General features: G+C 48.0%; 2 protein-coding genes and 1 pseudogene across 2 annotated transcripts; 2 read left to right on the top strand and 1 right to left on the bottom strand.

The window, feature by feature from the left end:
• Nucleotides 1-337: 337 nt before the first annotated feature.
• LOC125508344 (V-type proton ATPase 16 kDa proteolipid subunit) lies at nucleotides 338-2,793 on the top strand. Its single transcript, XM_048673044.1, has 3 exons — nucleotides 338-638; nucleotides 876-1,161; nucleotides 2,369-2,793. Exons 1-3 carry the CDS (start codon nucleotides 560-562, stop codon nucleotides 2,499-2,501), a joined length of 498 nt encoding a protein of 165 aa, XP_048529001.1. The 5' UTR covers nucleotides 338-559; the 3' UTR covers nucleotides 2,502-2,793.
• Nucleotides 2,794-19,344: 16,551 nt separating this feature from the next.
• LOC125508343 (uncharacterized) lies at nucleotides 19,345-21,224 on the bottom strand. Its single transcript, XM_048673043.2, has 2 exons — nucleotides 21,021-21,224; nucleotides 19,345-20,919 (listed from the first exon to the last, which is right to left on the bottom strand). The coding sequence occupies exons 1-2, from the start codon at nucleotides 21,051-21,053 to the stop codon at nucleotides 19,519-19,521; spliced, it is 1,434 nt and encodes a 477-aa protein (XP_048529000.2). The 5' UTR covers nucleotides 21,054-21,224; the 3' UTR covers nucleotides 19,345-19,518.
• On the top strand, nucleotides 21,052-24,440 carry LOC125506908 (uncharacterized; annotated as a pseudogene).
• The last annotated feature ends 2,146 nt before the right edge of the window (nucleotides 24,441-26,586 follow it).

Raw genomic sequence — 26,586 nt, 5'->3', positions numbered from 1 at the left:
TCCCTACTCATAGGGTCCCCGAGTAGCCGATTACCCGATAAATCGTCCGATTAATTGATTAAATGGTCGATTAACTTGCCGATTAGCCTATTAATCTCCTACTCACCAGCCCACCAAGCAACTACCAGTTAACGATTTTCTTAACAATGCTTCCAGAGCACGACCCATGGGCACGCGAAAGGCTGGAACAACATGAATGCAAAAAAAAAAGAGAGAGGCTGGAACAACATCAACCACGCAACGCTCCTTCCACGTGGCCCACGAGCAGCGAGACACCAATTCTACAATCTACACCCAGGCAAGGGCACCGGTGCCCCTCCTGACCGGGCAACCACGGGGTACACGGCTCCTACATCCAGAGGGGCAAAACCGTCCAGTAAAAAACATTCCGCCCCACCCCGTACGTCTTCTTCTTCCCCAATCTCCAACGCCCTCCTCCTCAGATCAGATCGTGGAAGCCCAGGCCAAATCCCAAAGCGACAACAGAAAAGCTCGAGCTCTTGCTTGGGTGGTCGAGCGAGCAGACCCCGATCCCAGCAGTAGCACCAGGAGGAGGAAGATGTCGTCGGTGTTCAGCGGCGATGAGACCGCCCCCTTCTTCGGCTTTCTCGGCGCCGCCGCGGCTCTCGTCTTCTCATGTACGCCCTCTCCCATCTCTCTCAAACTTGCCAGCCTCTTGTGTAGCTTACATATGTTTGGGGGAATATGGTTGGAGCTCTGATCCGCCCGGATCGGCGGAGCGTTGTCCCTTCTAGCGCGCTGGTCCTTCGATTCCGTAGATTCGATTCGTTTAGCAGCCGAGACGAAGCGCGCGCTTTGGTCTGGGTTTGTCCCTGCGATCGTTGACGAGATCTTTCCGTGTCCCATGCTTGCAGGTATGGGGGCGGCCTACGGGACGGCCAAGAGCGGCGTCGGCGTGGCGTCCATGGGAGTCATGCGCCCGGAGCTCGTCATGAAGTCCATCGTGCCCGTTGTCATGGCTGGAGTGCTCGGTATCTACGGGCTTATTATCGCTGTCATCATCAGTACCGGGATCAACCCCAAGGCCAAGCCCTACTACCTCTTCGACGGCTACGCCCACCTCTCCTCCGGGCTCGCCTGTGGCCTTGCCGGACTTGCTGCTGGCATGGCCATCGGCATTGTTGGTGATGCTGGAGTCAGGTAAGCTCAATTTATCATCTCTTACTGTGTTATGCGCACTGATTTTGCTGGTATGTTGGTTTGTTTATGACTAATTTGCATTGTTAATGCACATGCCTCACGCCTGTGCCTACATAGTACTCCCTCCGTTCCTAAATACAAGTCTTTGTTGTAGACCACATACGTATGTATATAGATGCATTTTAGAGTATGATTCACTCATTTTGCTCCGTATGTAGTCCATAGTGAAATCTCTCCAAAGACTTATATTTAGGAACGGAGGGAGTAGTAGGGCGCACGTGTTGCCTTTGAAGGGATGCATTTAGGTGGATGGTTCTGACCCAATATGTCATAGGCCGGATTCTGTTTGAGATTCGAATCTCTGTAGGCTCGCTGTTCAAGTTTCATTTATTTAGTTGTCTCGTATACTCCAATATATAGCCTTAACAGAAGTAAATTTCAGTTACAGCATGGATCATTCTCTACACAAATCCACTTAGGTTGTTTATGACTAGACTAACAATTCATCAATAAGCTGAAATCTGAGGATGAACATATACGAGCTCTTATTAGTACTACACTCTAGGCATGATATGCTTGTTGTACCAATTATCTTAGGAAACAATCTTGAGTTTTAGAAAAATGACGCTGGCTATTTCTTCCCTCACCTACGTACTATAGATGATGAGCCTTTGTTATGTCAATTACTTCTTTCACCATGAATTTTGTGTAGGTCGGTCTATTATTGGTGGATTTACTTTATATATGCTGCTCACCAGGCAAAAACATTTTTCAGTGGAACCGCCTTTGTGGATTTATGATACTCTCTGAACTGTATACTTTGTATTTGTTCTGGTCTTTGTAGTTTATTAGTGTGATGTCCTATATGTTTAGTTACTAGTATGATTCTCTCTGCTTGTTAAGTTTTGGCAATATGTATGCGTACTGCTATCTGTAAATGAAACTCCCAAACTTGGAACTAAGCTACGCTGATTCTAATTCCTTGTTAAGGGTTTAGTATTTGTCAATGTTATTAGTTAGCTCTTCCCTTTCTACAGGTTTGTTGCTCCCTGGGTAAGACCTGATAATTGCTAAGTACAAAGATTATGTAATTTAATTCTTTTTCCTTGTATATACTGTTGATTTGACATGCGTGCCTTACCATCGGAGGGTCAATTGGAACTTGCCTAAATTGTACCCCGTTCTGATCAAACGTCATTGTCTGCAGGGCAAATGCTCAGCAGCCCAAGCTGTTTGTCGGCATGATCCTCATCCTCATCTTCGCAGAGGCGCTCGCTCTCTACGGTCTCATTGTCGGCATCATCCTGTCATCCCGAGCTGGCCAGTCTCGTGCCGATTAGCCAATTAGGCATGTTCCACACACGCGGCCCTGTGTGCCCTCTTGTTTTATATTATTCAGACAGCAAACTGAGCTCTAGAGGTTATCATGTCTAGTTTTCATTCTTCTGTTTGGTGGAGAAAAAAACATCTGTAGCCAAGGGAGTTTTGCCCTTGATGTACCATTCTTTTCCCGTCAAGATGCTGGGAGGGGGTTGATGCTTATGTATGCACAGTTATTTACCTTTTGGGTCTGGCTGGACGGTGTAATCTGGTGAATAAGCGAGAACTTGCAATGCAATTGAGTTTTGTCCATTCATCCCCCAATATCCTTTCTTGTGTCGCAAAGGAGAAGTACACATGGTTTGAAACTACTCCCTCCGTTCCTAAATACTAAATACTTGTCTTTCTAGGCATTTCAACAAGTGACTACATACGGAGCAAAATGAGTGAATCTATACTCTAAAATATATTTACATACATCCGTATGTAGTAGTTATTTGAAATGCCTAGAAAAACAAATATTTAGGAACGGAGGGAGTAGAATGGGACCCTTTGGTTTAAAAGGGTCATTAAAAATAGTTTGATTTGTAGGATTAAATTCCTTTGTTTTTCTATTGATGCCACCAAAGTACTGCAGGATTCTATTGGGAATTGCATTGCAGTACTATGTCTTGCTATCCCTACGAATTTAAAATCCTCTGAATCACAGTTGTCGCTTAATACTTATATTGAGGCCTCATTTGATTAATAGGGCAGTAATATCATAGAAATAGGAAACTTGTAAAAATAAGATGCCATACATCTCAAATCCAAAGAATAGAAAATGATATGTCCTTGCTAATGTTTATTTTCCTATGAAATGTGGAGATACAGAATTCCTTCATAAGAATAGGATTTGTATTCCTACAAACTAGAGAACAGTAAATGCGGAAATTCGCAGGCGTGGACGAGCTCGTGTGCTCACTGTATAGTTGGGCGTCGACTCGCGTCGGGATACGGAATGGACGTGGTATTTCAGCGACTTATTTAATGTGAGATGAGGATGGGAAGTGCCGACGTTTGTAGCGGAGGTGTAGACGGGGCGTAACGCCGGCTGGTGGATGAAAACGGCTCAGGTCGGCCCACCACGGCGGCTCTGTCTAGCCCACTTGATCCCCAAATCGAAGGAAGAAACCCTAGCCGCACAATTGCTCAATCGATCCCCAAATCGGAGTAAGGAATATCAGCTGCAGAACATGACAAACACGAATGAAGGTGCTGATCCGGCGGCCCTGCCAATCGTGCCTTGCCTGGACTGCGGACCTACCTAGCCCGTCGCGGGCAGAACGCCGGCGAGCGATTCTACAAGTGCCAAAATCACAATGTAAGTGTCCAGTTTTTGCAGCGTTTTCTTCCGATCTGTTTAATGTTGGGGATCGTAGCAGAAATTCAAATTTTTGTACGCATCACCAAGATCAATCTATGTAGTAATCTAGCAACGAGGGAAAAGAGAGTGCATCTACATACCCTTGTAGATCGCTAAGCGGAAGCGTTCAAGTGAACGGGGTTGATGGAGTCGTACTCGTCGTGATCCAAATCATCGATGATCCTAGTGCCGAACGGACGGCACCTCCGCGTTCAACACACATGCAGCCCGGTGACGTCTCCCACGCCTTGATCCAGCAAGGGGAGAAGGAGAGGTTGGGGAAGACTCCGTCCAGCAGCAGCACGACAGCGTGGTGGTGAAGGAGGAGCGTGGCAATCCTGCAGGGCTTCGCCAAGCACCGCGGGAGAGGAGGAGGACTTGGGAGAGGGGGAGGGCTGCGCCAGAACTTCGGTGTTGGGCTGCCCCTTTACCTCCACTATATATAGGGGGAGAGGGAGGGCTGCGCCCCCACCTAGGGTTTCCACCCTAGGGGTGGCGGCAGCCCCAATCCCCATCTGGGGTGGCGGCCAAGTGGGGGGAAGAGGGAGGCGCACCAGGCATGGGCCTTAGGGCCCATCTGTCCTTAGGGTTTGCCCCCTCTTCTCCCTAGGCGCATGGGCCTTGGTGGGGAGGCGCCCCAGCCCACCTAGGGGCTGGTCCCTTCTCACACTTGGCCCATGTATGCCTCCGGGGCCCGTGGCCCCTCCCGGTGGACCCCTGGACCCCTCCGGTGGTCCCGGTACACTACCGGTGATGCCCGGAACACTTCCGGTGGCCAAAACCATAATTCCTATATATAAATCTTTACCTCCGGACCATTCCGGAACTCCTCGTGACGTCCGGGATCTCATCCGGGACTCCGAACAACATTCGGTAATCACGTACATCTATTCCCTATAACCCTAGCGTCACCGAACCTTAAGTGTAGACCCTACGGGTTCGGGAACCATGTAGACATGACCGAGACAACTCTCCGGCCAATAACCAACAGCGGGATCTGGATACCCATGTTAGCTCCCACATGTTCCACGATGATCTCATCGGATGAACCACGATGTTGAGGATTCAATCAATCCCGTATTCAATTCCCTGTGTCTAGCGGTATTGCACTTGCCCGAGATTCGATCGTCGGTATCTCGATACCTTGTTCAATCTCGTTACCGGCAAATCTCTTTACTCGTTCCGTAACACATCATCCCGTGATCAACTCCTTGGTCACATTGCGCATATGATGATGTCCTACCGAGTGGGCCTAGAGATACCTCTCCGTCACACGGAGTGATAAATCCCAGTCTCGATTCGTGCCAACCCAACAGACACTTTCGGAGATACCCGTAGTGTACCTTTATAGCCACCCAGTTATGTTGTGACGTTTGGTACACCCAAAGCATTCCTACGGTATCCGGGAGTTGCACAATCTCATGGTCTAAGGAAATGATACTTGACATTAGAAAAGCTTTAGCATACGAACTACACGATCTTTGTGCTAGGCTTAGGATTGGGTCTTGTCCATCACATCATTCTCCTAATGATGTGATCCCGTTATCAACGACATCCAATGTCCATGGTCAGGAAACCGTAACCATCCATTGATCAACGAGCTAGTCAACTAGAGGCTTACTAGGGACATGGTGTTGTCTATGTATCCACACATGTATCTGAGTTTCCTATCAATACAATTATAGCATGGATAATAAACGATTATCATGAACAAGGAAATATAATAATAACCAATTTATTATTGCCTCTAGGGCATATTTCCAACAGTCTCCCACTTGCACTAGAGTCAATAATCTAGTTCACATCGCCATGTGATTAACACTCACGGGTCACATCGCCATGTGACCAACATCCAAAGAGTTTACTAGAGTTCAATAATCTAGTTCACATCACTATGTGATTAACACTCAATGAGTTCTGGGTTTGATCATGTTATGCTTGTGAGAGAGGTTGTAGTCTACGGGTCTGCAACATTCAGATCCGTATGTGTGTCATCTTGTGGATGCAGCTACTACGCTATATTTGGAGCCATTTCAAATAACTGTTCTACTATACGAATCCGGTATCTCTACTCAGAGCTATCCAGATAGGTGTTAAGCTTGCATCGATGTAACTCTTTACGTCGAACTCTTTATCACCTCCATAACCGAGAAACATATCCTTATTCCTCTAAGGATAATTTTGACCGCTATCTGGTGATCTACTCCTAGATCACCTTTGTACCCTCTTGCCAGACATGTGGCAAGGCACACATCAGGTGCGGTACTCAGCATGGCATACCGTATAGAGCCTATGACAAAAGCATAGGGGACGACCTTCGTCCTTCCTCTTTCTTCTGCCGTGGTTGAGCTTTAAGTCTTAACTTCATACCTTACAACTCAGGAAAGAACTCCTCCTTTGGCTGATCCATCTTGAACACCTTCAAAATCATGTCAAGGTATGTGCTCATTTGAAAATACCATTAAGCGTTTTTGATCTATCCTTATAGATCTTGATGCTCAATGTTCAAGTAGCTTAATCCAGGTTTTCCATTGAAAAACACCTTTCAAATGACCCTATATGCTTTCCAGAAATTCTACATCATTTCTGATCAACAATATGTTCACAACATATACTCATCAAAAATTATATAGTGCTCCCACTCACTTCTTTGGAAATACAAATTTCTCATAAACTTTGTATAAACCCAAATCTTTGATCATCTCATCAAAGCGTACATTCCAACTCCGAGATGCTTACTCCAGTCCTTAGAAGGGTTGCTGGTGCTTTGCATACTTTTTAGCATCTTTCAGGATTGACAAAACCTTCTGGTTGTATCACATACAACCTTTCCTCAAGAAAATCGTCGAGGAAACAATGTTTTGACATCGTATCTGTAAGATTTCATAAATAATGCAGTAACTGCTAACATAATTCCAACAGACTCTTGGCATCGCTACGAGTGAGAAAGTCTCATCGTAGTCAACTCCTTGAACTTGTCGGAAAACATCTTAACGACAAGTCGAGCTTTCTTAATGGTGATACATACCATCATTGTCCGTCTTTCTTTTAAAATCCACATGTACCTAACAGCCTTACGACCATCAAGTAGTTCTTCCAAAGTCTACACTTTGTTTTCATACATGGATCCTCTCTCGGATTTTATGGCCTCGAGCCATTTTTCGGAATCCGGGCCCACCATCGCTTCTCCATAGCTCGTAGGTTCATTGTTGTCTAGCAACATGACTTCCAAGACAGGATTACATACCACTCTGAAGTAGTATGCATCCTTGTCGTCCTACGAGGTTTGGTAGTGATTTGATCCGAAGTTTCATGATCACTATCATAAGCTTCCACTTCAATTGGTGTAAGTGCCATAGGAACAACTCCTTGTGCCCCGCTATACATTAGTTGAAGTGACGGTTCAATAACCTCATCAAGTCTCCACCATCCTCCCACTCAATTCTTTTGAGAGAAACTTTTCCTCGAGAAAGGACCCGATTCGAGAAACAATCCCTATTGCTTTCGGATCTGAGACAGGAGGTATACCCAACTGTTTTGGGTGTCCTATGAAGATGCATTTATCCGCTTTGGGTTCGAGCTTATCAGCCTGAAACTTTTTCACATAAGCGTCGCAGCCCCAAACTTTTAAGAAACGACAGCTTAGGTTTCTCTAAACCATAGTTCATACGGTGTCGACTCAAACGGAATTGCGTGGTGCCCTATTTAAAGTGAATGTGGTTGTCTCTAATGCCTAACCCATAAACTATAGTGGTAATTCGATAAAAGACATCATGGTATGCACCACATCCAATAGGGCGCAGCTATGATGTTCGGACACACCATCACACTATGGTGTTCCAGGCGGCATTAGTCGTGAAACAATTTCCACAATGTCTTAATTGTGTGCCAAACTCGTAACTCGGATATTCATCTCTATGATCATATCATAGACATTTTATCCTCTTGTCACGATGATCTTCAACTTCACTCTGAAATTACTTGAACCTTTCAATAATTCAGACTTTTGTTTCATCAAGTAAATATACTCAGCATCTACTCAAATCTTCTGTGAAGTAAGAACATAACGATATCCATTACATGCCTCAACACTCATTGGACTGCACACATCAAAATGTATTACTTCCAACAAGTTGCTTTCTTGTTCCATCTTACTGAAACGAGGCCTTTCAGTCATCTTGCCCATGTGGTATGATTTGCATGTCTCAAGTGATTCAAAATCAAGTGAGCCCAAACGATCCATCTGTATGGAGTTTCTTCATGCATTTTATACCAATATGACTCAAATTGCAGTGCCACAAGTATGTGGTACTATCATTACTATCTTATATCTTTTGGCATGAACATGTGTATCACTACGATCGGGATTCAATAAACCATTCATTTTAGGTGCAAGACCATTGAAAGTATTATTCAAATAAACGGAGTAACCATTATTCTCCGTAAATGAATAACCGTATTGCGATAAACATAATCAAATCATGTCTACGCTCAACGCAAACACCAAACAACAATTATTTAGGTTTAACACCAATCCCGATGGTAGACGGAGCGTGCGATGTTTGATCACATCAACCTTGGAAACTCTTCCAACACATATCGTCGTCTCACCTTTGGCTAGTCTCCGTTTATACTGTAGCCTTTTATTTCGAGTTACTAACACTTAGCAACCGAACCGATATCTAATACCCTACTGCTACTAGGAGTACTAGTAAAGTACACATTTAATATAATGTATGTCCAATACATACTTCTGTCAACCTTGCCAGCCTTCTCATCTGCCAAGTATCTAGGGTGGTTCTGCTTCAGTGACCGTTCCCCTTATTACCGAAGCACTTAGTCTCGGGCTTGGGTTCAACTTTGGGTTTCTTCACTAGAGCAGCAACTGATTTGCCGTTTCATAAAGTATCCCTTCTTTCCCTTGCCCTTCTTGAAACTAGTGGTTTTACTAACCATCAAAAATTGATGCTCCTACTTGATTTCTACTTTCGCGGTGTCAAACATCGCGAATTGCTGAAGGATCATCATGTCTATCCCTGATATGTTATAGTTCATCACGAAGCTCTAGTAGCTTGGTGGCAGTGACTTTGGAGAAACATCACTATCTCATCTGGAAGATTAACTCCCACTCGATTCAAGTGATTGTTGTACTCATACAATCTGAGCACATGCTCAACGATTGAGCTTTTCTCCTTAGTTTACAGGCTTAGGAAACTTGTCAGAGGTCTCATACCTCTTGACGTGGGCACTAGCCTGAAATCCCAATTTCAGTCCTTGGAACATCTCATATGTTCTATGATGTTTCAAAAATGTCTTTAGTGCCTCAATTCTAAACCATTTAGCATTATGGACTGAACTATCATGTAGTCATCAAAACGCGTATGTCAGATGTTCGCAACATCCACAACCGACGCTCGAGGTTCAGCTCACTGAGCGGTGCATTAAGGACATAATCCTTCTGCGCAGCAATGAGGACAATCCTCAGTTTACGGACCCAGTCCGCATAATTGCTACTATCAACTTTCAACTAAATTTTCTCTAGGAACGTATCTAAAACAGTAGAACTAAAGCATAAGCTACGACATAATTTGCAAAGTCCTTTTGACTATGTTCATGATAATTGAGTTCATCTGATTATTTAATGAACTCCCACTCAGATAGACATCCCTCTAGTCATCTAAGTGATACATGATCCGAATCAACTAAGCCGTGTCCGATCATCACGTGAGACGGACTAGTCATTATCGGTGAACATCTTCATGTTGATCGTATTTTCTATACGACTCATGTTCGACCTTTCGGTCTTCCGTGTTCCGAGGCCATGTCTGTACATGCTAGGCTTGTCAAGTCAATCTAAGTATATTGCGTGTGTAAATCTGGCTTACACCCATTGTATTCGAACGTTAGAATCTATCACACCCGATCGTCACGTGGTGCTTCGAAACAACGAACCTTCGCAACGGTGCACAGTTAGGGAAAACACTTTCTTGAAATTTTAGGGAGGGATCATCTTATTTAAGCTACCGTCGTTCTAAACAAATAAGATGTAAAAACATGATAAACATCACATGCAATCAAATAGTGACATGATATGGCCATCATCACTTCGGTCCTTTTGATCTCCATCTTCGGGGCTCCATGATCATCATCGTCACCGGCATGACACCATGATCTCCATCATCGTGTCTTCATGAAGTTGTCTCGTCATCTATTACTTCTACTATTATGGCTAACGGTTTAGCAATAAAGTAAAGTAATTACATGACGTTTATGTTGACACGCATGTCATAAATAAATTAAGACAACTCCTATGGCTCCTGCCGGTTGTCATACTCATCGACATGCAAGTCGTGATTCCTATTACAAGAACATGATCAATCTCATACATCACATATATCATTCATCACATCCTCTTTGGCCATATCACATCACACGACATATGCTGCAAAAACAAGTTAGACGTCCTCTAATTGTTGTTGCAAATTTTTACGTGGCTGCTATAGGTTTCTTAGCAAGAACGTTTCTTACCTACGCCAAAACCACAACGTGATATGCCAATTTCTATTTACCCTTCATAAGGACCCTTTTCATCAAATCCGATCCGACTAAAGTGGGAGAGACAGACACCCGCTAGCCACCTTATGCAACTAGTGCATGTCAGTCGGTGGAAACTGTCTCACGTAAGAGTACGTGTAAGGTCGGTCCGGGCCGCTTCATCCCACGATGCCGGCGAATCAAGATAAGACTAGTAACGGCAAGTAAATTGACAAAATCGATGCCCACAACTACTTTGTGTTCTACTCATGCATAGAAACTACGCATAGACCTAGCTCATGATGCCACTGTTGGGGATCATAGCAGAAATTCAAAATTTTCTACGCATCACCAAGATCAATCTATGTAGTAATCTAGCAACGAGGGGAAGGAGAGTGCATCTACATACCCTTGTAGATCGCTAAGCGGAAGCGTTCAAGTGAACGGGGTTGATGGAGTCGTACTCGTCGTGATCCAAATCACCGATGATCCTAGTGCCGAACGGACGGCACCTCCGCGTTTAACACACATGCAGCCCGGTGACGTCTCCCACGCCTTGATTCAGCAAGGGGAGAAGGAGAGGTTGGGGAAGACTCCGTCCAGCAGCAGCACGACAGCGTGGTGGTGAAGGAGGAGCGTGGCAATCCTGCAGGGCTTCGCCAAGCACCGCGGGAGAGGAGGAGGACTTGGGAGAGGGGGAGGGTTGCACCAGAACTTCGGTGTTGGGCTGCCCCTTTGCCTCCACTATATATAGGGGGAGAGGGAGGGCTGCGCCCCCACCTAGGGTTTCCACCCTAGGGGTGGCGGCAGCCCCAATCCCCATCTGGGGTGGCGGCCAAGTGGGGGGGAGAGGGAGGCGCACCAGGCATGGGCCTTAGGGTTTGCCCCCTCTTCTTCCTAGGCGCATGGGCCTTGGTGGGGAGGCGCCCCAGCCCACCTAGGGGCTGGTCCCTTCTCACACTTGGCCCATGTATGCCTCCGGGGCCCGTGGCCCCTCCCGGTGGACCCCTGGACCCCTCCGGTGGTCCCGGTACATTACCGGTGATGCCCGGAACACTTCCGGTGGTCAAAACCATACTTTCTATATACAAATCTTTACCTTCGAACCATTCCGGAACTCCTCGTGACGTTCGGGATCTCATCCGGGACTCCGAAAAACATTCGGTAACCACGTACATCTATTCCCTATAACCCTAGCGTCACCGAACCTTAAGTGTGTAGACCCTACGGGTTCGGGAACCATGTAGACATGACCGAGACTACTCTCCGGCCAATAACCAACAGCGGGATCTGGATACCCATGTTGGCTCCCACATGTTCCACGATGATCTCATCGGATAAACCACGATGTCGAGGATTCAATCAATCCCGTATTCAATTCCCTTTGTCTAGCGGTATTGCACTTGCCCGAGATTCGATCGTCGGTATCTCGATACCTTGTTCAATCTCATTACCGGCAAATCTTTTTACTCGTTCCGTAACACATCATCCCGTGATCAACTCCTTGGTCACATTGCGCATATGATGATGTCCTACCGAGTGGGCCTAGAGATACCTCTCCGTCATACGGAGTGACAAATCCCAGTCTCGATTCGTGCCAACCCAACAAACACTTTCGGAGATACCCGTAGTGTACCTTTATAGCCACCCAGTTACGTTGTGACGTTTGGTACACCCAAAGCATTCCTACGGTATCCGGGAGTTGCACAATCTCATGGTCTAAGGAAATGATACTTGACATTAGAAAAGCTTTAGCATACGAACTACACGATCTTTGTGCTAGGCTTAGGATTGGGTCTTGTCCATCACATCATTCTTCTAATGATGTGATCCCGTTATCAACGACATCCAATGTCCATGGTCAGGAAACCGTAACCATCCATTGATCAATGAGCTAGTCAACTAGAGGCTTACTAGGGACATGGTGTTGTCTATGTGTCCACACATGTATCTGAGTTTTCTATCAATACAATTATAGCATGGATAATAAACGATTATCATGAACAAGGAAATATAATAATAACCAATTTATTATTGACTCTAGGGCATATTTCCAACATTTAATATTTCATTTCGTGGCCTTTTTCGCCGATCAACGTGAGCCGTTAGGTGGTTGATGCGATTTCTACAGGTGGCAGCAAGCTTTCGCCGACCACCTCGCCTTGCTTGGTCCAGCCGCACCCCCATTGGCGCAAATCGAGCCACCACAGGAGCAAGGTGCCCAAGCCTTGGGAGTTCAAGATCTGTAGCTGCCGCACGTACCGTAGGGGGCCTAGGGGCAGCAGAATAGCGCGCCGGAGGGCACCCAGTCCGCATCATCAGTCAATGCCGCTGCAGGGCACCCAGTTCGCATCTTTTTCTTCTTCTTTTTCAATAGACTCATGCTCTCCCGGGTACACCAAGGAGGCTAAAAGGCGAGTTGCTATTGCCGTTCACATGGAAATGGTGCATGAACAGCAGCAGTCGCAAGCATGTTGTGATTTCCACTTCTTGCTGGAGGTGCGATCAGGGTAGGGGAGGCGCCTGTGGCAACTGCGTGTTGATTCAGAAGTTTCATATATATGCAAGGCTAGACTCATCATCAGATTTTTGGTATAGTCAGGTATCCACAGAAGTTTCAGATCTTCTCAATAGTTTCAGACAGGTGCGAGACAGTTGTTCATGCAATTTTTCCAGCCACACTCAAGTTAGTTTTGTGGTGACTGTCATTGGCATGTTCAAGTTTTTTTGTTTACTTCAGGTGTGGGCAAAAGACAAAGATAATTCAAATCAAGATTTACCTACTGCCAACAAGATGATGCCATGTGTTGCATCATATCGAGCTGACCTTGGACTCGTATCCCAGATTGGTTCACTCCATGCCACACCAACAACAGCCGTGTATCAAGACAATAAGGCATGCCCTCAATTTTCATTAATGAGTTGATATTATATAAATTAAATATCCTTTTTGTTTTACGAGATTTTTGCTAAAGTTTCATTTACGCCTAATTAACATCGAGTAGACCCTGTTATTGTGGAATTCTTAATTCAAGAGTTATAGGGAGGGACTTATGTCAGCATAAATAAAAACTAAAACAAGCGTTGTGGTTTACAAGTTAGTCAGTGGATTCATTTTGCAACGGGTTGCTTAACAGGTGTCAACTACGCACCTGGATCCATGAATGGCGCGTTCATTGATGGGGTTACCATGGCTGGTGTGCTCACATAAGAAGCTGATGGCACCATGGCTGGTCTATGCATGGTCCTCATTTGTTTCGTGCGATACCATTTAAGTAAAAGTCAGATCACCAATTTAGCAAAAAGCCACAGATTCACTTAAGTTTTATTTTTGTAAATCCAAGGCACAAATGGAACGCTGAGATCGATGACAGTGGTATGAAATTAATGGTACTGCTGATCTTGAGGCCCGTGCATGAGCAGTCACTGCAAGTTTGCAAGGCAACGACAAATTTATAAAACCGTCTCACACAACATCACAGGAGAGCACACACTCAGGTATATTCGTGCAGTTTTTTGCTACACTAACCTGCCAGTGGAGTGTTCTCTGTTTGCTGATGGTTAGTAGCTATCGGAAGATCAACAACTGGGGCCGACGTGCTACTTTATGCAGTAGTTTGTCCATCGACCACCAATATGTGTGATATTTTTGTTTCTTCCAATCCAGCCTCTTTGTAACGCTTGATCACAGACGTTTTTTCGTCCAGGTGGGTTGATCTGTTGTGCCTGTCATGTAGCTGCGATTGCGCAAGTGGAAAGGCATTGGCGGGCAATGGGGCGACCAGTGCAGACCTGAAGAGATCAAGTGTGTCCGGGTGAAATGGACTTGCAACAACAAGCACATCCTGTGTGGCTGGGCTGGCACCTTGCGTAGCGGCAAGCCTGTCAATGAATTCATTGTACGAGACTCCAACATGTTCATCAAGGCGCCAAATATCTGATGCACAAGGTCGCTGCACTGAGGTTGGTGTTCATGGGACAACTCCAGGCCTGCTGGTGCGTGATTTGTAGCAAAATACAGTACATCATTGTGAATCTTTCAGCACACTTCCGAATTAATAAACTGTTCGGCAGATTGTATCGGCATTGTCTTTTTTTCATGTGTGCGAAAGATGTGAACTAGAGTTAGCAACTAAAAACACGATTAGCCTGACGTAAAACAGAATTTTTTAGGCGAGATACTCACTTTGAACTTCAGGCTACTATGGCTTGCCAAAGTGAACAATTCTTTCAGGTTGTCCGTGGTGTAAGCGGCTAAACTTTGCAGTCACGTTATCGTCTTTGAAATCCACGCGAAGAACACCTGAGTAGGATAGAGATAAAAGAAAGCTTGTCAAGACCAGATCAAGTACGAAGTAGTGGACAAAAATCATGCATCAGCTATGCATGCACGTAGTTTCACCACATGCCTGAAGGAAAAGCTGGAATCCATCGATTTTTCATGCATGCACCAGCACTGCTCGGAACCTCCAATAGCTGCGTCTGTATGAAACGGCATGGTGTACCGTCAAGCCAACGTTATATCAAACGGCAAAGTCACCGTATGATACTGTTGCACGTTGCGTACCTTTTCCTCCCCTAAAATCTAGCGGGAGCAGGCGAGCCCGTGTGCTCTATCGCCGCTCTCAAAAACAGTAAATGGTTTTTTCCTATAGAAATTCTGTCTTACAAAATTGCTCCACACCAAAGGAGGTCTGAATGCTTCGCGGTTGAGATGTACTAAACGGAATGGTGTGCTCCACTGGGCTCAAATATAGTGGCGTTTGATACTTGGGTGCCGATGCACCAGAACTGTAAAATAATTTAGAAAATTTTAGAAGTAAAAACTTCTGAATTATTTTGGAATCAAGCATCATCAGGTGTTACGCTCATATGAAAAGTTTTGAGAATTACTTTTCGCACAAGTGTATGTTCATGTTTGATTCTTGAGAATTACTTTTCGCACGTGTAATACCCTATCATGTTTGATTCCAAAAAGCTTCAAAATTATTTTGACTTTTCTAAATTGATATACAAATATAAAAAGATAAGGGACAGATCTAATCGGCCATCAATCCACACCAATTCAGTGACATAGATTGCTCCAATGACGAATACTCAACGTGATATCATACCTAATATTCGCATGCAACTAATATATTGCCTGATATAAATATGTAATTGCATTGTCTATAGCAACAACCAACAGTTAGCCGACTTATCACCATTCCAAAATCCTTCCCGACAATGAGAGGAGACTATGCATACATGGTACGACAACTCTTCTGAGGGTGTATTCCCATCAAGTAGCAACTAGACTCATCATGAAAATGTTAAAATTTATGTCATGTTTGGTAGGTTGCATGAGGCCTATACAGGCTCCCGGAACCAAATTTGGCCTGTTTGAATCCATGCTTATATTGTTAGGCCTGCATGACATGAAAATTAAAATATCGATGGGTCTGGATCTGGAGGAACAACCAAGTCGCTCGTTTTCAGCAAGTCAAGCCCGCACAATGCAAGCGACTGCACGTGACTACAGGCGGCTGGACGCGTAGGGTCACGTGAGAGACGTCGTGTTGTTTCCCGATGCGGCCATAAATCCTCTCACTGCCCACTCCCCTCCCCCCTCTCTCCATTCTCTCACCGACGGCGGCTAGACGCGCAGGGTCACGCGAGAGACGTCGCGTTGTTGCCCGATGCGGCCATAAATCCTCTCACCTCCCACTCCCCTCCCCCTCTCTCCACACTCTCACCGACGGCGGTGACCATCGTAGGAGGCAAGATCTGCATGGCGAACACCAGCTTCATCACTTCTCCGCCACGCCTTCATCAATGGTGGTAAGCCATCTTTCCACGCATTCGTAGGGATCAATATAGGCATCGATATACCCATCGATTAAACTTCACACATCAATTAAACGGAGAGAGATCGATTTAGGCATCGATTAAGCGGAGAGAGATTGATTTAGGCATCAGATAAGTGGAGAGAGATTGATTCAGGCATCGATTAAACATATTGAGATCGATTTAGGGCTTGTTTGATTAGTCCGTACAAGGGGTTGGGAAGAATTTTGACTAAAAGGAGATTAAATCAATGACAATCCCCTTAAATCCCTCGATTTTGACTAGCACCGCCTTCATCACTGATTCAGCACCTCTTTGCCACGCCTTCGTCAATGGCGGTAAGCCATCTCTCCATGCCTTCACAGGAATTAATCTAGGCATCGATTTACCCATCGATTAAACTACACGCATCGATTAATCGGAGAGAGATAGATGTAGGCATCGATTAAATGGAGAAAGATCGATTTAAGCATCGATTAATTCGAGCGATTTAGGCATCGATTAAACCGAGCGAGATCGATTTAGTAATCGATTTAGCGCTTGTTCGGTTAGTTCCGCACAAGGGGGTTGAGAAGGATTTTGACTAAAAGGGGGTTAAATCAATGAAAATATCCTTAAATCACTTGATTTTGACTAGCACTATCTTCATCACCGATTCATCATCTCTCCGCCACGCTTTCGTCAATGGTGGTAAGCCATCTCTCCATGCCTTCGCAGGGATCAGTGTAGGCATCTAATTACCCTTCGACTAAATAGAGAGAGTTCGATTTAAGCATAGACTAAATGGAGAAAAATCAATTTGTTAAACACACACACACACACACACACAGAGATCTAGTCATTGATCTGGGGCTTGCTCGATTAGTCCGCACAAGGGGATCGGGAAGGATTTGGAGTAAAATGAGGTTAAATCAATGACAATCCCCTTAAATCCCTTGATTTTGACTATGCGCGACGGGCCTGGAGGCGCCTCGAGCGATAGTAGCTTTGACGCTGGTAGTCATTGACCTCCAACGGCATTGTAGAGCAGCTAGGCTCAGTAACCCAAGCCACCATCTCGACCGCATCGGCATTGCCAGCATCCACCATCTCCTCCTCGTCGTCATCCTCGAGAACAATTGTGGGCGGCGTCACCGCAACGATCTCCTGGTCAGCAGGAGCTACGACAGAGCTTTACTTGGCCCATCTAGTTCTCTGACCTGATCGGCCGACTCGGCCTCCTCCATTGCCCAGAACAGTATGTTCATTGACATAGCGCCTTTGGCTCGGTCATGCATCAGCGTCTTCATCTCTGTTGCCTGCAAGAGCACAACTCCTACCTCCTTGATCATCTCGTCCACGGTGTTGAACAGGGAGCACACATCCATCATCCTCACAAACTCCAGGTAGTCGCCACTTGAGCACTCAAGGAGCATTGCCGTCTATCCATGGCCAGTGGGGAAGGGGTTCATGGTGATCGAGCGGTGGTAAGAAAGAGAGAGGTAGAGAGAGAGCTGTGGAAGAGGAGGTAGTAGAAGAGCAAGATAGAGATGAGTGGAAGATGAAGTGGAATGCGGTGATAGATAAATAGGGTTTTTGGAAGTTGAAGTGATAGTGAGAGAGGGGGGGGGGGGGGGGGGGGCAGGAGTGATTGCGATAGGTGAGTGAGGATGAAAATATGCTCTTGGTCTTTTTATCCATTGATCTTGTTCACTTATTTGATCTGCTAGCATGGTAGCTATGTTAATCTTGTTCATTTGTGTTCAATGAAGTGCTTTTTTTTTGCCGGAGTTCAATGAAGTGCTCTGCCGAGAAGCTTATCCTCGGCAGTGCTGCTTCGGACAAGGAGGTAGCCTCAGCCAACTGCTGGAACGGCAAGGCGGAGGTTGACGGCAAGGCCCCCAAGAGGCCCCGCAGTTACGACCATTTCCATTACAACTCAGGCCCAAGTCACTTCTGCAAGATCATTCTTGCACCTATGTTCGAGTACCTGTCGATGCCCACTGACTTCATCAAGCACATACCACCATCGCACCAGAACTCGTTCTGAGGATGAACACGGGCTATATGCCGAGAGAATCACGGTCCAGGTGGTCAACGGCAGGATCACCCTTGAAGGATGGCCCCCCTCGTCGTAGCTCACCAGCTGAAGATCAGTACCACGTCACCTACAAGGTGCTGAGTCCCGATAGCTTCAAGGTGATCGTCTTCGACATCAACGGTGTCGAGGGGGTGCCAAGGCCAAGTCCATTCTTTAATCCGCAATGCATGAAACACCCAGTTCTGCAGCTCAAGAATCAAACCTATAACACGCCCTGATATAAAAAGAAAGCCACAATGCTCGCCCAAAACACATTTGGCTGCTAGAAATTGGAAACCAAACAAACCCACGATTCCTTCACACATCTGTGGCCACGATAAACTTGAAAAACAAATAAATCCACAAACATTTTTGGCTGATGCAGATTCGGAATGACAGATTAACCCAGATTAGGTCCATCTCCACCTTAACGGATTGCGTCAAACACATCCTCACAGGAATTTCTCAGTCTACTGCAACTCTCATGTCCCCCCCTATGGATGTGCATTTGTGCCAAAAGAAAAAGGGTGTGTCTAGGGCATATCTAGATGTGCTCTAGTTATTGCACATCTAAGTGAGTGAATCAAGTATAAAGAGAAAAAGAAAAAAGAGAAAGAAAATATTTACACGAATCTCAATGTAAGATCAATGACATATGACTTAGATGTGCAATACTTATGGCACATCTAGATGTGCTTTAGCAAAACTGAAAGAAAAACTTCAGGGAGAGCAGCAGCTTGCAAATCTTAGGAAGCATGCAGAATGTAAAAGGCGGGTGACATGTTTGTGCCTTTGGTGTGTATGGCCGGAAGCAGCATCATAAAGCACAAGCATCATCTTGCCCAATCTGGAGCTTCAGAAATGGGAGGTTTGAGCAATCTAGGTTAACAAGCTACGCAACCATCTTGCCAAATATCTGATGCTTCTGCCAAACTATGCATATCTGTCTTCTCAATGCACATCCCATAAGCTGGTTCATGCCCACTAATTTTCCATTGGAGTCATGAAAAGAAAAAAGGGAAAAAATTTACCAGAAACGGAACTCGAAAATCCTCCACCTAAATGGTTGAATTCACAGAACTGGTTTGATCACTGCTAGGGCCTGTGCAATGGCCTTCAGTGATTGAAAGCTTAAAATTTCCAAGCATCAGTATCTGAACAAACGAAGTAAAAAGGATCAGTATCTCATCTCAGCTGAATTATTCTTTATAGGCTAGCTAATCGCAAAATCTTCACTCTCTACGATGAGTGGCGCCGACGGCCCGTCGAGCAGCAGCGAGTCCAGTGAGCTCGGCACATTGATTGGGTTGTCGGTGTAGCCCGGTGCATCGGTCGGGTCCTCACTGGCGAGACCTGCCATGCTGGTGGTCGGGAGCTCGTTGCGGATTGGGGGCAGGTTGGTGACGCTGTCGGCAGGCAACGGTGATGGATGCTCGTCGTTGCTTTGCCTGGTTCGATGCAACTGGAGCACCTTGCGGTGGGTATTGGCATGCTTTGTTGGCACAAATGTAGGGCTCGCCACGGGCCGGTACTCCGGCAGTAGCCTTCCCTGCCTGTACCGCACGCCGCACGCGTTGCACAGCGTGGCTCGCCCCTTTGGCCCCTCCCTCCACTGTGGCGTCTCTGACGACCCACAGTGCTGGCACCTCTTCCCCTTATTTGCCGGCCATGGCGCCGAAGGGGCTTCGCTTCTAGACCGCCTCCTCTTCTTCTTCTTTGAAGGCTTTCTTGGCAGGTGCACGGACGGAGGCGCCTCAGGCTCCCAGATGGGACTCTCTGGCGGGGAGTTGTTGACTGGGCTCTCCTGCTGGGAATCCGTCACTGAGCACTCTGCTGGACGGCACTCCGGCAGCAACCTCCCCTTCTTGTACCGCATGCCGCAGGCGGTGCAGACCTCCCTCCGCCCCATCGATCCTTCTATCCACAAAGGTGGATCCGAGGACCCGCAGTGCAAGCAGCTCGTCCCCGGCCGTGGCGCTGGCGCAGCTTCTGTCCTGGGAGGCATCCTCTCCGTGGCCGACTTTCTGACCAGGTAGATGGCCCCAGGCACCTCGGGCTCCCAGATCGGGCTCTCCAGCGGCGAATCGACGATTGGGCTTGCCACCGGACGGTGCTCCGGCAGTGTCCCGTTCTTACTGTACCAGACTCCGCAGGCGTTGCAGAGGGTACCCCGCCCCATCGGCCCTGACCTCCGCTGCGGCGTCTCCACCGCCTTGCAGTGCAGGCACCTCTTCAATCTCTTGGGCGGCTTATCGGCCGTGCCTGGATCGAGAGACGGAGCCACCTGCACGCGCTGGGTGCGGGGGAACCTTCTCCCCTCCTCTTCGTTTGCCGGGTCCCCAGCCGGCGGCAGCGGCTGGATGAAGGGGATCCTGAGTGACCACCAGGCCGACGGGACGTTGCGGGGGAGGTAGCTGCGCGCCTTCCGCGGGACGGCGGCCTCCAGGCGGGAGACGACGGCGGGGAGCGCCGTTGCGGGGAGAGCGAGGACGGACAGGAGTAGGGGCTCCGTGCCGCCATCCTCCTTCCCCCCAACGCCGCCGCCTCCGGCCATGCCGCGGGTCGCCTCAGATCGCCGGAATCTTGGACACCTCCCCCTCCCTAATCCTGGTGGCTGCTCAGCAAAAAAAATACTATCTTTAGGTCACCGTGTTAAAGATGTAGATCGACCCGCCCACCCACGGAAGGTGAAGAAAGATAAGCCGATACTTGTACCTCTCCTCCCTCGCCTTCCTCCGCCGTCGCCATGGACGGCGGCTGCGACCGTGCGGCGGCAGCAGATGACAGGATGACAGACAAAAGACGATCTGCCCGGGGGCGTGACTGCCAGCTTCTGTGACCGGACAACCTAGTAGTGTCTAGAGTCGGATGCTCGGCCACGCTACGACTGAATATTTTCCGACTGCAGCAAAAGACGCGCCTGCGCACGCACGCCGCAACCAACCATACATCCACCGCCATTTGCTTACCTGCATTGCAACGTGTCCACACTGTACATTTTTACAAGGCAAGGCATACCACTTTGGGTATGTTGCGAAATAAACTCAAAAGAGCGAATCAACCTGTGGTTGAGATGGTTAGATGGACAGTGATATTCCCAACCCACCAGGGTTCAAATCCTGGTGCTCGCATTAAAGTGGGAGGAGACGTTCCCGTCGACGACAAGACGCCTACGGTGACTTCGTAAATCTCAAGATGATGTGCCGGCTTAGTCTTTCGGAGGTGCTCATAAGGATAGGGTGTGCGTGTGTGCGTTCATAGATGTGAGTGTATGCGCGTGTATATGAGCGCTTGTGTCTGTACTGATGCTAAAAAAAAGAAATAAACTCAAAAGATAGAGCTAACAGAAAGCTAGAAGTTCTAAGGGAGTGAAGCTACAAAGGTGAAGAGGAAAGGTTTATGAGCCTCTTTGATCCTCTGCGCAAATAGAGTGGGATGTTCTTTAAATCTTGCAGCCCGGGAACTGGTTTCTGCATCGATTTTCGAAAACACTATAAATCTAACGTTACATTTTTAATCTCCTGACGTGACGCTTCGGCTATCATCTGAACACGAATCTTAATGTGGGCAGTGTTGCCATGTCATACAATCAGTCCGTTTGTTAAGAAACATCCTTGCGCGAAAGCGACCCACTCATTAAGCACGACCCATCCTATTTCCCCTCCCTTCCTTATTCATTCCCTTCACCGATAGTGAGGAGAAATCGGTGGCGAGGAGCAACCCACCACCAACAACCGTTGACAGGAGTGCGGCCTGACGGGAGGAGAAATTGGCGGCGAGGAGCAGCCCCACCACCACCAGTCAGCGGTGGGGCTTGCGACTCGCGGGGGAGGAGATACTGGTGGCGAGGAGCAGCCCCACCACCAACAACCCTTGGCGGGGGCTGCTGCGAGGAGCATCCTTCGGCGCTGGGTGGCTGCTGGGGGCGGGTAGTGACGGAGTCAAATCCGACACATCTCGCGTAGGGGCCCCCGAACTAAGGCTCTTGAGACGATGGTCACAAGGACACAAGTTTTCACCCAGGTTCGGGCTCTCCAGAGAGATAAAACATGCGCCATGCTTGTGTTTTATTGGTTTTGGGTGGAGTACAAAGTACATATGATCTACCGCGGGCGCGTTGCGTGTCCTTTGCGAGCCTTGCCCCTTGGTTTATATAGGTACCGGAGGGTTTAGGGTTGCATCTAAGCTAGCTATGTACAAAGAGGATGAGCTGTGGATGACCTCCAACATCTTGGAGTACACGACAAGTCTTCAGGAGCCTTCCCTTCATACGCCATGGGTCGTTTTCGTCATGGCCTACTAGTGGAACGACATAGGGGTCCTCGGCCCGGCCCGACAGGTCGGGATATGGCGTATTGAGAGACCCCCCAGCCGGGCACCGCCAGTAGGCCCCGAACTGGTCTTCAAGTCTAGATGCACTTCAGTCCATCTAAACTATTCTTCTTCTTGGGTCGCCAGTCTTCAAACAGGTTCAATGAATCTTCCTTTCGAAGGCAAGCATGGCTTATCAGATTAAATCTGAGGTGTCCAGGGCCATCTCATCTCTCGACAAGTATCTTGCCTTATCCGTGATGCAAGCATGTCAGATAATGTTCCCATGTAGTCATTCTTAGCTGCAAAGAATTCTCGTGCTCGATTTGGGCTCACGATCTGGCCTACCTCTATCATCACAACCCAATCCCATCCACAAGTCCACATGGCATCTTCGTTCCCCATAGTTAACATGACGTGTGGACGTGGGTTAGGGCCCCACCCCGTGGAAGAAGAGAGGAGAAGGTTCTCCCGCCTCAGCGTGTGCAGGTGGCCTTACTTATCGATCCAAGCATGATCGATAAGCCGCCTAAGAGGTTGAGGAGGTGCCTACACTACAAGGCGGCGGAGATGTCGCAACGAAGGTCAGGGTCGATGGGGCGGGGTATCCTCTGCAATGCCTACAGGGTCTGGTACAGTAAGACTGAGACGCTACTGGAGCACCATCCGGTAGCAAGCCCAATCGTCGATTCGCCACTGGAGAGCCCGATGTGGGAGCCCAAGGTGCATAGGACTATTTACCTCGTTAGAAAGTCGGCCACGGAGAGGAGGCTTCCCAGGACAGAAGTTGCTCTAGCGCCAGTCCCGGGGACGAGCTGCTTGCACTATGGGTCGTGGAGCCACCTTTGTGGATAAAAGGGTTGCTGGGGCGGAGGGAGGTCTGCACCGCCTGTGGAATGTGGTACAAGAAGGGGATGATGCTACAGGAGTGCCGTCCAGCAGGGTGGTCAGTGACGGATTCCTACGGGAGCGCCCAAGCATCAACTCCACACTGGAGAGTCCCATCTGGGAGCCTGAGACACCTCCGTCCGTGCACCCGCCGAGAAAGCCTTCAAATAAGAGAGGAAGCGTCCAATAAGCGAATCCCCTTCGGCGCCATGGCCGACAAATAATGGGAAGAGCTACATGCACTATGGGCCGTTAGAGATGCTAGGGTGGGGGAGGTGCCAAAGGAGTGAGGCACACTATGCAACGTGTGCGACATGCGGTACAGGTAGGGGAGGCTGCTTCTAGAGTATCATCCCATGGAGAGCCCCATGTTTGTACCATCAAAGAATGCCAATTTCCATCATAATGTGCTCGAGTTGCACCGGAGCAAGCAAAGCAATGACGAGCATCCATCATCGCTGCCTGTCGACAGTGCCACTGCCTTGCCCCCGATCCGTGACGACCGCCCGACAAACATGGCAGGTCTCGCTAGTGAGGACCTGACCGACTCATCGGGCTACACCGACAACCCAAACAACATGCCGATGTCACTAGAGTCGCTACTCCTCGATGGGCCATCGACACTGCTCATCGTAGAGAGTGATGATTTTGTGATTAGCTAGCCTATGAAGAATAATTCAGTTGAGATGAGATACTGATCCTTTTTACATCATTTCTTCATATATTGATCCTTTTTTACTTTGTTTCTTTAGATAATTTTAAGCTTTCAATCACTAAAGGCCACTGCACAAGCCCTAGCAGTGATCAAACTAGTTGTCGGTGCTAAAACCGGTGGATCTTGGTAGGGGGTCCCGAGCTGGTGGTCTTGGCCAAATGGTAACAGGAGGTAGAGAAAAACACAATGTTTACCTAGGTTTGGGCCCTCTCGAAGAGGTGAAACCCTATGTCCTACTTGTATTGTATTGATTGTGGATGGGATACAAAGTACAAGATGATGTACCTCGAGATCGTATGAGTGAGTTCTAAATGTTCTAGCATGCCTCTACAGGCTAAACCCCTCGACTTATATAGGCACCCGGGGCTATCTAGGGTTACAAGTATGTTGGCTACATCTAGGGATAAACATGCCGATTGTTTGAATATGCCTTGAAGTATACGCCCCCCAGAGGCCGCGCCCGCATCAGCTCCGACCCTTAACTCGGAGCCAACTGCGCCAATCAAGGACGGGTGGTTAGACACCGCCTCAAGGGCTGCAGTCTCAACGGCGATCGAGCCGAACACCAGCCTAACCCTCTGCGCAGCCCGTGACTCCAAGGTGCCGAACTCTTTTCCGGACTCCGAACCATCCGCGCCCCTGCCAATCGAATCCGATTGGGCGCCGATCATGGAATTCACCACCGCGGATATCTTTCAGCACTCGCCCTTCAGCGACATTCTGAATTCACTAAGGTCTCTCTCTTTGTCAAGAGAGCCCTGGCCGGACTATGGCCAACAGGATTGGGGTGCGGACGACGAAGAAATTCGACGCCCACCCACCACCCACTTAGTAGCCACTGTCGATGATTTAACCGACATGCTCGACTTCGACTCCGACGACGTCGACGGTATGGACGGCGATGTAGGAAACGAACATGAACCAGCGCCTATAGGGCACTGGAAAGCCACCTCGTCATATGACATATACATGGTGGATACACCCAACGAAGGCAATGGCGACGAGATAGCGGAGGATGACCCCTCCAAGAAGCAACCCAAGCGCCGACGTCAGCGGCGCCGCTCTAAGTCCCGCCAAAGCAAAAGTGGTGATACCGACACAGGAGATAATAACACTCCGGATAGTGCCGAAGACAACAACAATCCCCTCCAGCAAGATTTAGAGTAGGAGGATGACGGAGCCAGCTCTCCTAAGAGAGCGGCAGACGGAGAGGAGGAGGATGACAATTACATGCCCCCCTCCGAAGACGAGGCAAGCCTCGGCGACGGTGAATTCGCCGTACCAAAGGATCCCGTCGAACAAGAGCGCTTCAAGCACTGGCTTATGGCCACGACAAATAGCCTGGAGAAAAGCAGCAGCAGCTTCAAGCTGATCAAGATCTGCTAGCTGACAGATGGACTGAAGTCCTCGCGGCCGAGGAATATAAACTCGAGCGCCCCTCCAAGAATTACCCAAAGTGCAGGTTACTACCCCGACTGGAGGAAGAAGCGTATGATACGGCTGATCGGCCACCTCGTGGCCGCGATAGAGAGGTATTCCAGCCAAAAGCTCAGCCTCCACCCCGACGCCATTCAAATAAAAAGGCATGGGGAGATACGCCAGACCTGCGAGACATATTGGAGGACAAAGCAAAGCATGCAAGATCGATCTACGGATCACAACGGCGCACCACTCTGCGAGACGATAAACGTCATGTCGGATACAATAAAAGCAAATCCGGCCGGGCCGAACACAGCGGGCAAGACCCATTCGAGCTGCGTCGCGATATAGCCCAATACAGAGGCGCCACACACCCCTTATGCTTCACAGACGAAGTAATGGAACATCAATTCCCAGAAGGTTTCAAACCTGTAAATATTGAATCATACGACGGCACAACAGATCCCACAGTATGGATTGAGGATTTCCTCCTCCACATCCACATGACCTGCGGTGATGACTTACACGCCATCAAATACCTCCCACTAAAGCTCAAAGGACCAGTGCGGCATTGGCTTAACAGCTTGCCAGCGGACTCCATTAGCTGTTGGGAAGATCTGGAAGCCGCATTCCTCGACAACTTTCAGGGCACTTATGTGCGACCACCAGACGCCGATGACTTGAGCCACATAATTCAGCAGCTAGAGGAGTCGGCCAGGCAATTCTGGACTCGGTTCCTTACAAAGAAAAATCAAATCGTCGACTGTCCGGATGCGGAGGCCTTAGCGGCTTTCAAACACAACATCTGAGACGAGTGGCTAGCCCGGCACCTTGGTCAGGAAAAGCCGAAATCTATGGCAGCTCTCACGACGCTCATGACCCGCTTTTGTGCGGGAGAAGACAGCTGGCTGGCTCGCAGTAATAACATATCAAAGAACCATGGTACCT

Source organism: Triticum urartu, chromosome 5A (assembly GCF_056163025.1).
Source record: "Triticum urartu cultivar PI428250 chromosome 5A, HENAU_Tu73, whole genome shotgun sequence".
NCBI lineage: Eukaryota > Viridiplantae > Streptophyta > Magnoliopsida > Poales > Poaceae > Triticum > Triticum urartu.
Note: the sequence above shows the minus strand (reverse complement) of the source record. Positions and strands in the feature narration are given on the sequence as shown.